At 41.3% G+C, this 15,259-nt stretch overlaps 1 protein-coding gene across 3 annotated transcripts in view; it reads left to right on the top strand.

Annotated features, from left to right (window-relative positions):
* SIK2 (salt inducible kinase 2) overlaps positions 1–15,259 on the top strand; it is a 129,881-nt gene that overhangs the window by 94,006 nt on the left and 20,616 nt on the right. For all 3 annotated transcript variants that reach the window (XR_015141817.1, XM_086339152.1, XM_086339153.1), the window contains exons 5-8: positions 7,543–7,667; positions 8,094–8,217; positions 9,581–9,801; positions 11,558–11,710. Coding sequence is in view for 2 of the 3 variants with exons in the window: in XM_086339152.1 (XP_086195278.1) it covers positions 7,543–7,667; positions 8,094–8,217; positions 9,581–9,801; positions 11,558–11,710 (623 nt within the window). In the remaining variant the exon portion in view is untranslated. The remainder of the gene's footprint in view (positions 1–7,542; positions 7,668–8,093; positions 8,218–9,580; positions 9,802–11,557; positions 11,711–15,259) is intronic.

Genomic DNA, 15,259 nt, shown 5'->3' on the forward strand with positions numbered 1-15,259 from the left:
ATTGACATTTTATGTGACATGTAAATCAAGTGAGAAAATATGGATATAGCAGGAAATCCCAAAGCTAACGTCACAGTAAAACCTTGGAGTATATGCCTCAGAGTATAAGATGCCATAAATCATCTTCATATGAAAAGGACAAGATGTGTCTATTTTAACATGTCATGCATTCTTAAAATAAATATGGATTTCTAAAATGAATGTAGGTGTATATTTGAGATTTGCCTTGTAAACATCCTAATTATTCCCATTCACTTGTTAAGGATGCTTTTAACAAAGCATCAATATTGCAGAGATGAGAAAGCCCTCACTTGTCAAGTTCTGCTAGCAGAGGGATAAATTAGAAAATCTGTCATCTCCATACAATGTAAAGGATTTTCCCCACGTTTTATAATAGCCTTACCTCCATTTTTAAGTTGTATTAAACTTCTTTGAAGAGTGATGGTGATACAGTTAAAAATAAAAAACAAAAAAACCCACCTGGCTTGGAGTTCAAAGGACTTGTATTTGAATACTGGTTAAGCCACTTGTAAATAGTTTGGGCAACTCAATTAACCACTTTCAGCTTCAGTTTCCCCCTTTGTAAGGTAAGGACATTCATGATTGAGATAATATATAGAAAAATACCAAGTGTGTAATGCTTAGTCCAAAGTAGGCAAGATTTAAATGATGTTTGGATTTGATTATAACTCATACACCATGTTGAAAGACTAGTTGTCATTTTGCTTCAAAAACTTATGCTTTCTTTTTTTTTTTTTTATTTTTAAACTTTACAATATTGTATTAGTTTTGCCAAATATAGAAATTAATCCACCACAGGTATACTTGTGTTTCCCATCCTGAACATGCTTTCATATCTTAAAATTTTGAAGCTAAGAGTTCTTTGAGAAAGTGTGTCTTTTCCCTGCTATGCTCAGGAAATGTTGAAAATCTTGATTGATCTGACACATTCAACGTATGTTATGAGTGAGAGTTCAAGCAATTACTCCCACACAAATAACAAATTACCTCAAGGAAAAAAACTTTATACCTTCAAAATTTTGTTGTTTAGTCAATCAAGTATGAATAAAAATAATATCAAAATAATGCTAGTCTGAACCCTGAATTGGAGTAAGAAGTATCAATATGAACTCAAAGGTTAACATTTCTTTTTAATACATATATATATAGAAAGGAATCAACATAAATATAGGGTGTGGGTGTGTGTACACCAATAAGCATTCATACATATATTTCTTCTGTTTGATGACAGCCCAGCTGCAGTGAGTACATCAAGATCTTAGTCTTGGTTCTTGAATACCATTTCTCTGTAAAAGAAATCAGGGCTCCTTGGAAAAGTGGTTGATTCCTGGGATGGGACAGGAAAGTACAAGATGAGCCTGGAACATCTTCTGGTACCAAAAGATAAGGAAATACTTAAAATAAAAAGAAAATTTTAAAAGATGGGGGCGTGTTGAAAGGATACAGGAGCCAACCTGAATTATCTCCTAGTGGCCAAAGTTGGAACTATTTAAGCATCAGAAGGTGTCTCAGATGGTAAGGAATCTGCCTGCAATGCGGGAGACCCAGGTTCGATCCTTGAGTTGGGAAGATCCCCTGAAGAAGAGAATGGCAATCCACTCCAGTATTCTTGCCTGGAGAATTTCATGGACAGAGGAGCCTGGCAGGCTACAGTCCATGAGGTTGCAAAGAGTTGAACATGACTGAGCTATTAAACTTTAGCTTTCTTCTTTCAGTATTAAATTATAATCCAAAGAATAAAATAAATACTTATGATGAACATATTATGACAGTGTTGTAAAAAATAAAGAAATGATCTAACCAATAAATAAATAAGAGGGGAAGAAGGGACAACTCTTGAAGAGTTGTGATTAATACTGTAGAAGGAATACAGGAAACAAAAGCTTCCCATTAGACCACCACAGTGATCATTGCTACAGTCAAGACCTGCCAATGAGTGCTAAACTAGTAGGTGAACGTTTAAGGAGAAAAGGGTATATATAGTGCCAATGTATCTTCTCTAAAATATTTATTAATTTCAAAGAGAAAAATAATTTTATAATGGGGTAACCCAGCAGATACCACCTTAAGAGATCAAGATTAACCCCACTTGTCATTAAGGCATAATACCTGCTCCCCCTGATATGAAGCCCTGAGAAGAATACATCACCTCTGTGATGTTCTTGGAGAAGGCAATGGCACCCCACTCCAGTACTCTTGCCTGGAAAATCCCATGGATGGAGGAGCCTGGTAGGCTGCAGTCCATGGGGTCGCTAAGAGTTGGACACGGCTGAGCGACTTCCCTTTCACTTTTCACTTTGATTCATTGGAGAAGGAAATGGCAACCCACTCCAGTGTTCTTGCCTGGAGAATCCCAGGGATGGGGAAGCCTGGTGGGCTGCCATCTATGGGGTCGCACAGAGTCGGAAACAACTGAAGCGACTTAGCAGCAGCAGCAGCTGTGATGTTCTTCTCCAAAAGTAATCATCTTAATCTAATCGTGAGAAAACACTTGGCAAACCCAGACTGAGAGACAGTCTACAAAATATGTGACCTGCCCTGGTCACAGTCAAGACAGACAAGGAAAGTCTGAGGAGATGTTGCAAATTAGAGAAGACCAAGCCTGGCAGACTACAGTCCATGGGCAGAGTCGGACACGACTTAGCAACCAAACAGCAACGAAGAAGTCATGACAACTAAGTGCAGTGTGGAATCCTGCACTGAGAAGGGACGTTAGTGAAAACACTGGGGAAATCTTAATGAAGTCCATGTTTTAATTAACAGTGCTGCATCGGTGTTATCCTTGGTTTTGATTATTTATAGTTATATGGAATGTTAATACTGGAGGGGGGAGTTGCATGAAGGACAGAGGGAGTTCTTCTTACTTTATTGTGGCCACTCTTCAGTAAATCTAAATTTATTTCAGAATTAAAAGTTAAATAATACCAAAACGAATCCATCATAACATGGCATACATTCTATGACAGAGAAACAAGAATCAAAAAAAATGTCTGAGGAAATAGCAGCCATCTTTGAAGTATTCACTTGCAGATCAGAGCATCAGAGAACACATTAAACTAGGCATTAAACTAAAAGGAGGTTTCCTTTCCAGCAGGACAGGGGTTGGGTCTGGGTCTGGTTTAGAGAGGAATGCCCACATGACTGTTCATAATGCTTTTCAAAAGTCAGGTAATAATGTGGGGTCCTTGATTTTTCGCTATTGTCGGGAGACTATCTTTCTTTGTTTGTAGAATGGTTGACACATGTATGCACTCAGATGTTTGATGAAGGAAAGAATTTGATGTGCTGAAACATTAACCCATTCCATATGAATAAATAACGATAAAAAATCCTGCATAGCTCTGCTGTTTTCATATTTCATCCCTCTTGCTCACCCCTTGTTTCACTATATGCCTTTAAGCAGAAAGCTGCAGACTGTGAACAAAGCAAGTTGTCCAGATTCCACTAAGAAATAAAAAGACTTTTAAGTGTCTTCCCATTGCCTGATAATTATTAACTTGTTCAAAAAATAGCTACATGTCACTGGGCCAGAGAAGGACACAAAGGTGGTTAACAGTGAATGCTCTGTAGTCAGATTTGGTTCCTCTTGCAAGCCTGCAGCTTAGTATAATTTCTAGCAAGATCCTTAACATCCTACCCTCATTCCTCCTAGAATAAGGATACCTTATGGGGTTATTAAGAAGAAATCATCTTAGGAAAGCTTAGATCAGCTTCTGGCACTTTTAAAGAGACGATGACAACATATTCATTCAGCAGTCCTTCACTAAGTGGCTGTCAGTGTGCTGAGTCTGGGGTTGCAGTCCGCTTTCTGCACTCTCAAGGAGTTTAGTCTGATAGGGAAGACAGATAAGTAAAACAGAAAGAATTGCTATTCTTCCCTCGTATTGAGTAGCTTACTCAGCGGCTACTGTTTATTGAGCACCTGCTGTGTTTCAATAGCATACCTAAAGCATTATATATTATCTACTTTAAGTGTACATATCTACATATACTCATTATATATTGCTCATAGTCACTTTGTGGAGCATAGACATTGTCTCTATTCTGCAAGTAAGGAAACCAGGACTCTGAGAAATCAAGTAATGTGCCCAAGATCACACAGCTAAGCGGAAAACCCAAGATTTGCCTGACTCCAAAGCCTTCCTTGGAGAAGGTAATGGCACCCCACTCCAGTACTCTTGCCTGGAAAATCCCATGGATGGAGGAGCCTGGTAGGCTGCAGTCCATGGGGTCGCTAAGAGTCGGACACAACTGAGCAACTTCCCTTTCACTTTTCACTTTCATGCATTGGAGAAGGAAATGGCAACCCACTCCAGTGTTCTTGCCTGGAGAATCCCAGGGATGGGGAAGCCTGGTGGGCTGCCGTCTATGGGGTCACACAGAGTCGGACACGACTGAAGCGACTTAGCAGCAGCAGCAGCAGCAGCAGCAAAGCCTTCCTTAACCCATAGATCGCATGATTACAAATTAAATATTTAATGCTTTGACAGGGTATAGACAACACCCACCTAAATGCTATCATAGTAATTCTGACGCACCTGATAGTGTTGCGGTGCCTCTTTGAATGTCCTGCAGGCTCAAGTTCCCGCTTTCTTCAGCTACCTGCAGGAACAGAGGTGACATGGGTGTAGCACTCCTCTTCTTCTAAGGTAGCAGGCGGCTTTCTTTTCCCAAATGGGTGCAGCCGAGGTTGAGTCTAGGCCACCATAGGCGCCCTGGTGCTCTCCTAGTTTTTCTGTCTTCCTGCCAGTGAAGCGTCCAGTGTGGGTGCTGTGAGGAGGGGAGTCCAAGCCAAGTCCCTCTTTGAGTTTGTTCTACTTAAACTCAAAGGGAGTCGGGGCGGGGTAGGGGGGAAGGGTTTCAGATTGAAGGGGATGAGAATGGCTCTTTGAGACATTAAAATGTTACAGTGCTATTTGGAGAGTATCCTCAACTTACATGTGCTGAAACTCATCCTGTGATTATGGTTTAAAGGACAGCAATTATTGGACCTATTTCAGGATCTCCAAACACACATCCCAGAGCTTCTTGTGCTTTTCCATGTGACTGAAATTAACATCTTCCTCTTTAGATATTATTTGACCGTCTTGTCTTTGGCTGGTTTGAGTGTAGTTTTTTAGAAAATGAGAAACACCTGTCAATATGAATACATGGATTGTGATGGGGTGTGAATTGTTAGGTTTGGAGTGAGCTGAGAAGATAAGACCTCTCTGACAGTCAGTTTGGAAAGCCAAGTGTAGGACTGAACTGTAGGCACATGATGGAGGGCGGCATTCTCGTTGCCTTGCGTTTCTGGACACCAAGGATGGACCACACCACTGTTCCTCCAGCTTTAGACACACCGTCCCTCTCCCCACGTGCACCATCTTTTCTCTTCTGAACCCTTAAGCTTCTTTTTTCTTTTTAGTATTTAGCTGTTTTTCTTTCTAGTATTTATTTGTTTGCTTATTTATTTGATTGTGCCAAGTCTCACTGAGGCATGTGGAATCCTCCATCTTCACTGCAGCACACGGAGTCTTTCAGTTGCATCATTCGGAATCCAGTTCTCCGACCGGGGATTGAACCCAGGCCTTCCTGCACTGGGAGCCTGGAGTCTTAGCCATTGGACCACCAGGAAAGTCCCTCTCCTCACCTTGTTTACCCTCCCAGTGTATTTTCTCAGGAGCCATTTCTGTGAAGGGCAGTCATTGGTAACGATGGCTTCACTTCAGGAGAAGGGAGCTAACACTTCACATCTACTGTGCTCCAGGAATCAAGAATCTTACGTTCCTAATCTCATTTACTCCTCATAGCATCCTATCTGGGTAGGCAAATTATCCCCACACTTATAGGTACAGAAAGAAAGATTCAGGAAAGTTAAATAACTTTAATTACTAGACAGCTACTGAAGCCCTCACGCCCTAGAACCTGTGCTCTGCAATAAGAGAAGTCACTGCAATGAGAAACCCACGCACCGCAACCAGAGAGTAGACCCCCCTCCCTGCAACTAGAGAAAGCCCAAGCACAAGCATCCGAGATCCAGCACAACCAAAAATAAAAATAAATAGAGAAGTGCGCCATAGTCTTAAGGTGTGAGTAGAGTGTGAGTTTCTGTTAACTTACTGGATCTGCACAGCAGCCTGCTGGCTACACATGTTTCTGTGTTACAGCTGTGGAGCTTGAGGCTCAGGAAGACAGCCTGTGTCCCACAGTCAGTCTGATGCAGGAGACTTGCTTCAGCCCCCTGGGGGCACCTCTGAAAGCTCACCCTGCAGTGCAGACACTGGCCAGAGGAGAGCCAGTTCTTATCACTAAGGTGTGTCCTTCAGTCAGGAGTCTGTTGCAGCATAAAGAGAGTATGGCTGTAACTTACAAAATAACAGGAATTTGTTCCTCGGCTGAGAACACGGAACTGTGTGAGGGCTTAGCAAAAGGGCACAAGCTTGCATTTACACCAGAGTGCTCACTGCGTTTGTCTTCCGTGGTAACTGTCATGTGTATTGAAGGCCACAGTGCTTCCAGAGTGCATGCTATATATCAAAGCTGCAGATTTGGTGTGACTGATATCATAAGGGGAAGGCCATTAACTGTTGAGAAGTATAATGCCACCACATTACATAAATGAGTAAATAAGTGATAATGATGATAAGTGGCCTGTGGTCGAGCCGCAGAGCCATCACATGTTAATGAGCTATTCAGATGAGTATCTGTCTATTCAGGATGTGGGAGCCAACACTTCATAGAGTTGTTACTTAGGAAACACTGTCCTCAGTTGCCTTAAAAGGTTCTCTTGCTACCTTGGAGTAATGGCTATGAGAGCAGCCAGTCCCTTGGTTGTGTTTAGGTAAATATCTTAGAGTTTTACTCATTTGTTTCTTTAGAGACTGTATAAGCTCAAGAGCTCTTAATCATGGAGTCATTGAAATTCTAAAATTAGCAAATTCAAGCTGGTTGTCCTTATCAGTGGAATTTTTCTTTTCAGCCTTAAAAATAAATGATTTAAAGTCCTTTTTCCAGTTTCTCACTCATTCTCTTTGAGAAGAAAACTTAATTCATTAACACATTCATTCAAGAAATATTTATTGAATGCTTAATATTTGCTATTCATTGTGCTGAATGCCCACTCCAGTACTCCTGCCTGGAAAATCCCATGGATGGAGGAGCCTGGAAGGCTGCAGTCCATGGGGTCACTGAGGGTCGGACACGACTGAGCGACTTCCCTTTCACTTTTCACTTTCATGCATTGGAGAAAGAAATGGCAACCCACTCCAGTGTTCTTGCCTGGAGAATCCCAGGGACGGGGGAGCCTGGTGGGCTGCCATCTGTGGGGTCGCACAGAGTCAGACATGACTGAAGTGACTTAGCAGCAGCAGCAGTAGCAGTGCTGAATGCTAAGGAAACACCACAAGTTACATGCCACCCCATGCTCACAGAGTGAATTAGTAGTGGTATTGTCGATACAGCGTATTATAAAATTAGTATGAGAAATTCAGTATAGTTTGAGAGCATAGATGAAAGTAACGTTTATTTCCATCCCACTAGATTTCGGTTTTGGAAATTTCTTTAAAAGTGGTGAACTGCTGGCAACGTGGTGTGGCAGCCCCCCTTATGCAGCCCCAGAAGTCTTTGAAGGGCAGCAGTATGAAGGACCACAGCTGGATATTTGGGTATTTCTTTGCTTTGCTGTGTTAAATGCATCTATCATGATAATACTGGGTACGCTGGCCCATTTTGAAGCTCTTGGTACCTAACACATAGATAGTAGTTCATACTTTTCCTGTCCACTGGCCTGTAATTAGTCAGCGTAAAGATTCTAGGAAAGAATTTCTAGGGGAAGATGTTACCATCCTAATATCAACAGTGATTTAAAGTTTAGTAATCAAAATGATTAAGTTTAGTTCTTTTGGTATTTATTATAGGATGCTTTATTGCAGTAGTCAGCATTCCAGCTTTTTTTTTTTTTTCTGAGACAGTAGTAAATTCAAACAGGAATTTTCAGTCCGTATAATTTTAAGAGCTTGAGGATATTTTAGGAAAACAAAGCGTGTTCAAAGTTCTCAGTAGAAAAATGACAGCCTTATTTTCTTCCACAGAGCATGGGAGTGGTTCTTTACGTTCTTGTCTGTGGAGCTCTACCATTTGATGGACCAACTCTTCCAATTTTGAGGCAGAGAGTTTTAGAAGGAAGATTCCGGATTCCATATTTCATGTCAGAAGGTAACAACCTGTTTATCTTAAAATTGTGCTTTACAGAATTTTTTCTGAAAATGAATGCCTAAAGAAAGGCTTCTCTTTTTCTAAGAGTTTGGGTGCTAAATAAAGTGACCGAATCACTTTAAAAGTCATAGAAATAAGCAACCCCCTCCATGTAGGTGAGAGAAATTCCAGCCTTCCTACTTGTAACTGGAACAGAAAGTGTCCCAGATTAAGAACAGTAAATCTTCCCGTTTGCCCTCGTCTGTGAGTGTCCTACGTGTTTATTTTAGCCTTTGAGAGGCACTTTGTAGATGCAGATTTACAACCATGTCACTCTTAAGTATGAAATGGATTTTCCCATATCTTCTGGTGGGAGGTTACAAAATTAAGCTTTTTATTTAAACTTAAAACCAACTAGCAAAACAACTGAATTAAGATGAAGTGCTATAATCCCTTCCAGTCTTGTACTGAGTTGCTGCATAGGCAGCAGTTAAGTTCACTCAGTTTAGATTTTGGTTATCATCCTTAACTTAGCAGTTCCTAGTAAGAGAAGTAATGTTCTAGTACTTAAGAAAGTAGATTTTGGAGCCAGACCACCTGGTTTAATCCTGAGTCCACCACTTACTGGCGGTCTGACCTTGGCAAGTTATATTTCTGTGCTTCAGTTTCCTCACTCTATAAAATGGAAGTAACAATAGTTGCTAACAGGGGTGTTGAGGTATTAATTAAATTCATCTGTGTAGAGCTCTTAGCATGGTGCCTGGCACTTAACTCGTGATGGAAGGTTAGCTTATGCGGGGTAGTAAAGAGGGTGCTGTCAGCTCAGAGGATAAGCAAGAGCCCAGAATTGCAGCAGTACAGTTTACCTAATGTCATCAGAAGTAACTGCTGTTTCACCTACATTTTCCTCAGTTGCACTGATATGGAGAATAGCAACAGTCCCTTGGAGGGCTCTTGCCTCACACAACCTTAGTATATCAGCCTCAGAAGTGACCGGAAGGATCCATTGCTATTTGCTTGTTCTAGGAAAAAGACTTTTTTTTTCTCTTTCTTTAGTGGAAATCTAAGTCTGTGTCTAGATATTTTCAATTAAGAAATTCAATAGAAAGGTTCGTTTAGTACAGATTTGAATAGACCTACACCCTCCTGTTTTTCTTAAGTATTCATTCACGGAGATGGTTAATTTCACGGGTCACCATGCATCGTGTGAACTTGACGAATACAAATAGCTTTCAGGTTTTATTTACTCATTTGACCTTCTGCTTTCCAGTGGGCCCTGTGGAGGATACAAAGATTATCACCACTGTACAAAGTCACGAGTCAGGTAAATACGCCAAAGTGCAAGGAGAATCACATGACTTCCGTAACACTGTGTTTTCTGTAGATTGTGAGCACCTTATTCGAAGGATGTTGGTCCTGGACCCAGCCAAACGGCTGACCATAGCGCAAATCAAGGAGCATAAGTGGATGCTTGTGGAAGTTCCCGTGCAGAGGCCTGTTCTCTATCCACAAGAGCAAGAAAACGAGCCGTCCATCGGGGAGTTTAATGAGCAGGTTCTGCGATTAATGCACGGCCTTGGAATAGATCAACAGAAAACCATTGAGGTAAAGGGATTGGAGATTTGACTAAAGATATTTCAGGATTCTGTTGTATCAATACTTAGTAACTTAAAATTTCATTCTCATACTTGTCAACCTGGTCTTCTGGCCAAACCAGCACCTCGGCGTGCAATTTAGTATTCCTGGACATTTCATCACACTCTATTTTTGTTTGCTTTTAATCAATATATAAATTCTTGCCTTTGCCCCATCAGCCAAAAAATTCAAAAGGAAGTGTTATGTATGTTTGAGGAAAGACAGTGATGGAAGCTTAGCAAATAAAAATTAGAAAGTTTCTTCTAAGATGAAACATAAACTCTTATAGGTAATAAGCTAGTTTATATGGGATGTAAGTGTGCAGATACAGAACAAGGCGAGAGCTAAACATAAAGGAAGAAGGGAAGACAGCAGGTTTAGGAAAACCAGTGGGATTTAGATGTGAGCTGAAGAAACTCAGAAGGCAACAACAGGTGGATTCCTGATTTGGAAGTTTTATGGGTCATAGACCTGAGAAGGTCAAGAACCTGGGAAATTGCTCATCAGCTTTATTTCTGTCCTTTAATAGTTAGCATATTCATAGGATATACATATTTTTAATACCTCCACAGCAGTCAAAAACAGTATTTTTAAGAATGAAGCATAACAAGAATATAAAATGCGCCCCGGTGAAGACAGAGTACTATGGCCCGTGCTGCCTTTGCGTCGCTGTTGCCATAAGTGAAACCACACTGCCCTGCTTTTGCCCACCACGCGCTCAGCGAGGCCTTTGTCCTTGCCCATGACGGCAGCTGTGAGCGCAGTTCCCTTGGCCAGTGATGTTTGCTGCCGCTGCTCTGCACACGAGCTGCACTGCACAGCACCTATGCAGCCTGTCACGTGGAATTAGAAGCCAAAGGAGCCGCTGTTTTTCTTTTTCAATAGCATCGTTGGAGAGCTGGCCAGCTAGGGATGTGAAAAATTGGGAAGCAACTTTATTTTCAAGGTTTCACGAGGGTGGGACTGCAAAAACAAGAGGAAAAAATTACCTAAGAATGGAGACACAGCGTCTCTCAACCTAGTGTCCAAACGTCATTCTCCAGCCCAAAATAATCACCAGAAATTTCCCCAAAGACTTTAATCATTGACCTCAGGGTTGGCAGTGCTTTGGGCTTGTGTCGAGGCTGTGGAATTAGAGCCTGTGGGCTCAGGTTGCTAACCAGCCTTACAGCCTAGTTACAGCCATGAGATGGGACCACAGTGACAGCGTTGGGGAACGCTGCATGAGACAATGATGGCGTTTTCTCTGAATGCAGAAAAATAAATGGATTCAATTAATGTAAAAGGACCAGTCAAGTCATTCAGAGGTATCACCCTTTATACAATTAATGAAGTTATCTGTCTTCTCTTCTGAATTCTGGAATACCTTTCATTTTGAGGCAGACTTTGCTTGTTACTCTTTTTTTTGTTGTTGTTGTTGTTTTTAAGAACACATGATCTCTTCCCTCCCTTTTTTATTTATTTATTTACTTATTTTAGCCAGACTCCTTGCATTCTGTTTTTTAATTTATTTTTTTATTGGATAATTGCTTTACAGAAATTTGCTGTTTTCTGTCAAACCTCAACATGAATCAGCCATAGGTGTACATATATTCCCTTAGGGTTTTCATTTTATTGAAGATTAGTTGATTTATAGTGTTGTGCTTTTCCCTCTTTTTTAGAAAGGTGTAAATCACTGCATTGGTTTTTATGGTTCTCCGCCTTTGGCACTTGTTTTCTCTTGCAGGCTTTGCAGAACAAGAGCTATAACCACTTTGCTGCCATTTATTACTTGTTGGTGGAGCGCCTGAAATCACACAGGAGCAGTTTTCCTGTGGAGCAGAGACTTGATGCCCGCCAGCGTCGGCCTAGCACCATCGCCGAACAAACAGTTGCCAAGGTAACGCCCTATTAGCCAATAGTCTTATCGGTGCGTGTGCCTGTTCAGACGTTTGACACGTTTTCCGTGGCCTAGTACAAAGGGCTAGGATTTCATCCTCTACACCTTGTTTCTCGGTAAAGTTTCTGTCTGTCATTTACTAGGCTCTCAAAAACTTTACCATCTTCCTATTTGTAAGGGTTTAATTTTATTTCAGACAGTTTTTTTTTTCTTTAAGAGGCTTCTCTCTTTTTTTTAAATCATTCATTTATGTTGAGAATTAATGTAACTAGTCTGTACATTCAATTTCATTTAATAAATTTTTATTGCAGATTTACTGTGAAAGCTTCACTTATTAGGCACTACAGGGAAGAAGATGTATAAAACGTACCTTCAGGATGTATAAATGTGCCCTCAGAGTCATTACATTATAGAAGCAAAATAAGACAACATCATGAATAGCAATCCTTCAAAAATAATGAAAAGGCAAAATTTAGAAGATGCTATGAATGTCATCATTTTGAACTTGTGTAGATGTGTCATAGAACGTTTTTTAGAAAAAGGGCAAAGGGGAGAGAGATACATCTGATCGGGCAAGGCTTTGTGGGAGAGATGGCATTTAAGATAGAGCCTCACAGCTGTTCAGGAGAGGCAGCAGCTAGAGGCATTACACGTAGACAGAAGCAGTGTGACCAGAAGTACTCAAGTGGGCCAGTATAGACTTGTTCCAGTTAATTCACTTGAACTGAAGAATAGGGAAATGAAAGAGTCGGAGTGGTTAAGTTGAAGCCATGCTGTGAAGGGATTGAATGCCAAGGTAAAGGACAGAGTTGTTATTCAGTCACTCAGTTGTGTCCAACTCTCTGCGACCCCGTGGACTGCAGCACTCCAGGCTTCCTTGTCCTTCACCATCTCCCAGAGCTTGCTCAAACTCACGTCTGTTGACTCGGTGATGCCATCCAGCCATCTCATCCTCTGCCGTCCCCTTCTCCTCCTGCCCTCAATCTTTCCCAGCATCAGGGTGTTTTCTAATGAGTCGGCTTTTCTCATCAGGTGGCCAAAGTATTGGTGCTTCAGCTTCGGTTTACTAATAATTCAGGAAGAAATGAGGAACTGCTGAAGACTATTAAGCAAAAAAAGTGATAAAACTATATTGTACTTTAAGCTAAGCAATCTGCTAACATTGTGAAGGACAGACTGGATAGGGGAGAGAAGAAATTTGGCGAGTGCTATTAGATGATTATAGTTGATGAGAAATACTGACGACCAAACTAACATGGTGCCAGTGGAAGTAGGCAGGAAGGGCACGCGTAAGGAGCTGTCCCAGGTGGGCCCTGGCTGAACTCAGCCCTGGTCTGGAGAGGCAGCCCAGCATGGTGGGCTCTGGAGCACATCCCAGATTCTGCCATCTCCTACTGTGCACCTTAAAAAAGTTACCTGAGGTCTTTCTGTGCCTCAGTTTCTCAAGCTTTAAAATGGGAATAATTATAAGATGCTGGGACATTTACATTAAATAGTTAAATAATTGTTCAGCATATAGTAATAAATAATCAGTGATAAGTAATAAATAATGTTGGGGAGGAAGGGACAAGGAGAGGCGGCTCCATTGTTGAGCCCAAGGCTGAGGGAGTCACAGTGGTGGCGACTCAGCTGATGGGGAAGAATGGGCCTGAGTCCCCAGAGAGAGGCTGGCGCTAAGGAGAACTGGGAGATAGCCTGTACAGATCATTCACACGATCTTTCAGGATTTCCATCTACTTCTGTGAGTACCGTATTTAAAGTGGGAGTAAGAACAAAAGAGGTTTCACTTTGTATTTCTTGTTTGGCAGTCCTGCAAAATTTATAGAATTATAATAGAATCTTGCATTGACTTCTCCAGAGTATGTGAAAAAGAAACCCAAGGAAATTGAAATCTTCTTGATTTTAATAGGCAAATGATATGCTTTCTTATACATACTTCAATATCTCAAATAATGTGAATATTGAGACTAACGTGAGTAAAATAATGTATCGCCAAAGTTCCAGATATTTGGGTTGAAGTATCTCTGAGCACTTGTAATCCTTCAAAGTGGAGCAGTATTGCTTTCAAGATAGAGGGGGTGACAAAATGAGAATTCCAAATTTGGGGCAGCAAAAGGAAAATGGAGGTGACCCTTCCCTCTTGAAAATGCTGCAGCAGAAAAATAAGAAGCAGGGAAGCCCCACACTGAGCAGCTGCCCTCCCAGGCCTCTGTTCTTCTGAGATGTTACACAAGTGAGGGTTACATAAACGATCCCGCCAAGCACACACGTCTGTTATTGCACATGATTTCCTTTTCACAGTTAAATTTGACGCAAGTTCCTTAGATCTCAAGTTGTATTTCATTTGGCTTGAGGTTCAGATGTATTAGCATAGCTTCTTCTATTTGATAATTACTTTTTATTAAAGAGCACCCCATGAGTTCTTTTCATTGTATACATTGACCTAAATTATCATAGAAAGCTATTTCCTGTGACTTGAAATGTATCTAAAGAGTATGAGTCCCGTCTGAGTGCTGAGCAGCAGGCACTGGGTTGAAGTTCTCCCTTTCCTATGAGACTGGGGTTCTCATGTTTATTGTTGAACTTGTTAAAAAATAGATTTCTCTGTTTTTGTGAATATAAATATGCTTTAAGTTTTAATAGAGCCTATCCCCTTGAATTCTTTGATGTTCTGCTCTCTTTTTAAAGAAGTGGCAGATCACGTATTACTTGATGGAGCGATAGGAACCAGGGAGGTCACAGGATCCCATGCAGAGGTCACATGAGCAGTGCAGTCAGGCAGAGCTTGGGCTCCATACTGAGCTGAGTGACGTCAGCAAGTCAGCATCTCTGAACCCCAGTGTCCTTAACTATAGAATGGAAACAGCAGTACCTACTTACTTCACAAGTTTCCTACAAAGATGAAATTGGTGAATTGATTCCAGCGGTTCAGTTCAGATAGAACACTTACGTGCCAGACAGTGCCAGCCCTCCCGGTTTCATAGGTGCCCAGAAAACAAGTCTCTGGGAATTTATGGTGTAGTGATAAATAGCCCATGATTACTACTTAGAAAACAGTGAGATTCCCATCTTAGATGGATTGAGAGTTCTTATATTTGCCACATAGTATGCAGGAAACATGACATCTAATTGACTGTCAGATCAGATCAGTTGCTCAGTCGTGTCCGACTCTTTACGACCCCATGAATCATAGCACGCCAGGCCTCCCTGTCCATCACCAACTCCCAGAGTTCACTCAGACTCACGTCCATCAAGTCAGTGATGCCGTCCAGCCATCTCATCCTCTGTCGTCCCCTTCTCCTCCTGCCCCCAATCCCTCCCAGCATCAGAGTCTTTTCCAATGAGTCAACTCTTCGCATGAGGTGGCCAAAGTACTGGAGTTTCAGCTTTAGCATCATTCCTTCCAAAGAAATCCCAGGGCTGATCTCCTTCAGAATGGACTGGTTGCCTTTTTATTGTGAATTCTCTCTATTAGGTTTTCAGCTGTCCTTCAGGAGCACTAAAGATTTTTTCTGATAGGAAAAAGCATTTTCATTTTAATGGTGCTGG

The sequence above is a fragment of the Bos grunniens genome, chromosome 15, assembly GCF_055505025.1.
Source record: "Bos grunniens cultivar Pamir isolate PY7600 chromosome 15, Bosgru_T2T1.0, whole genome shotgun sequence".
Taxonomy (NCBI): Eukaryota; Metazoa; Chordata; class Mammalia; order Artiodactyla; family Bovidae; genus Bos; species Bos grunniens.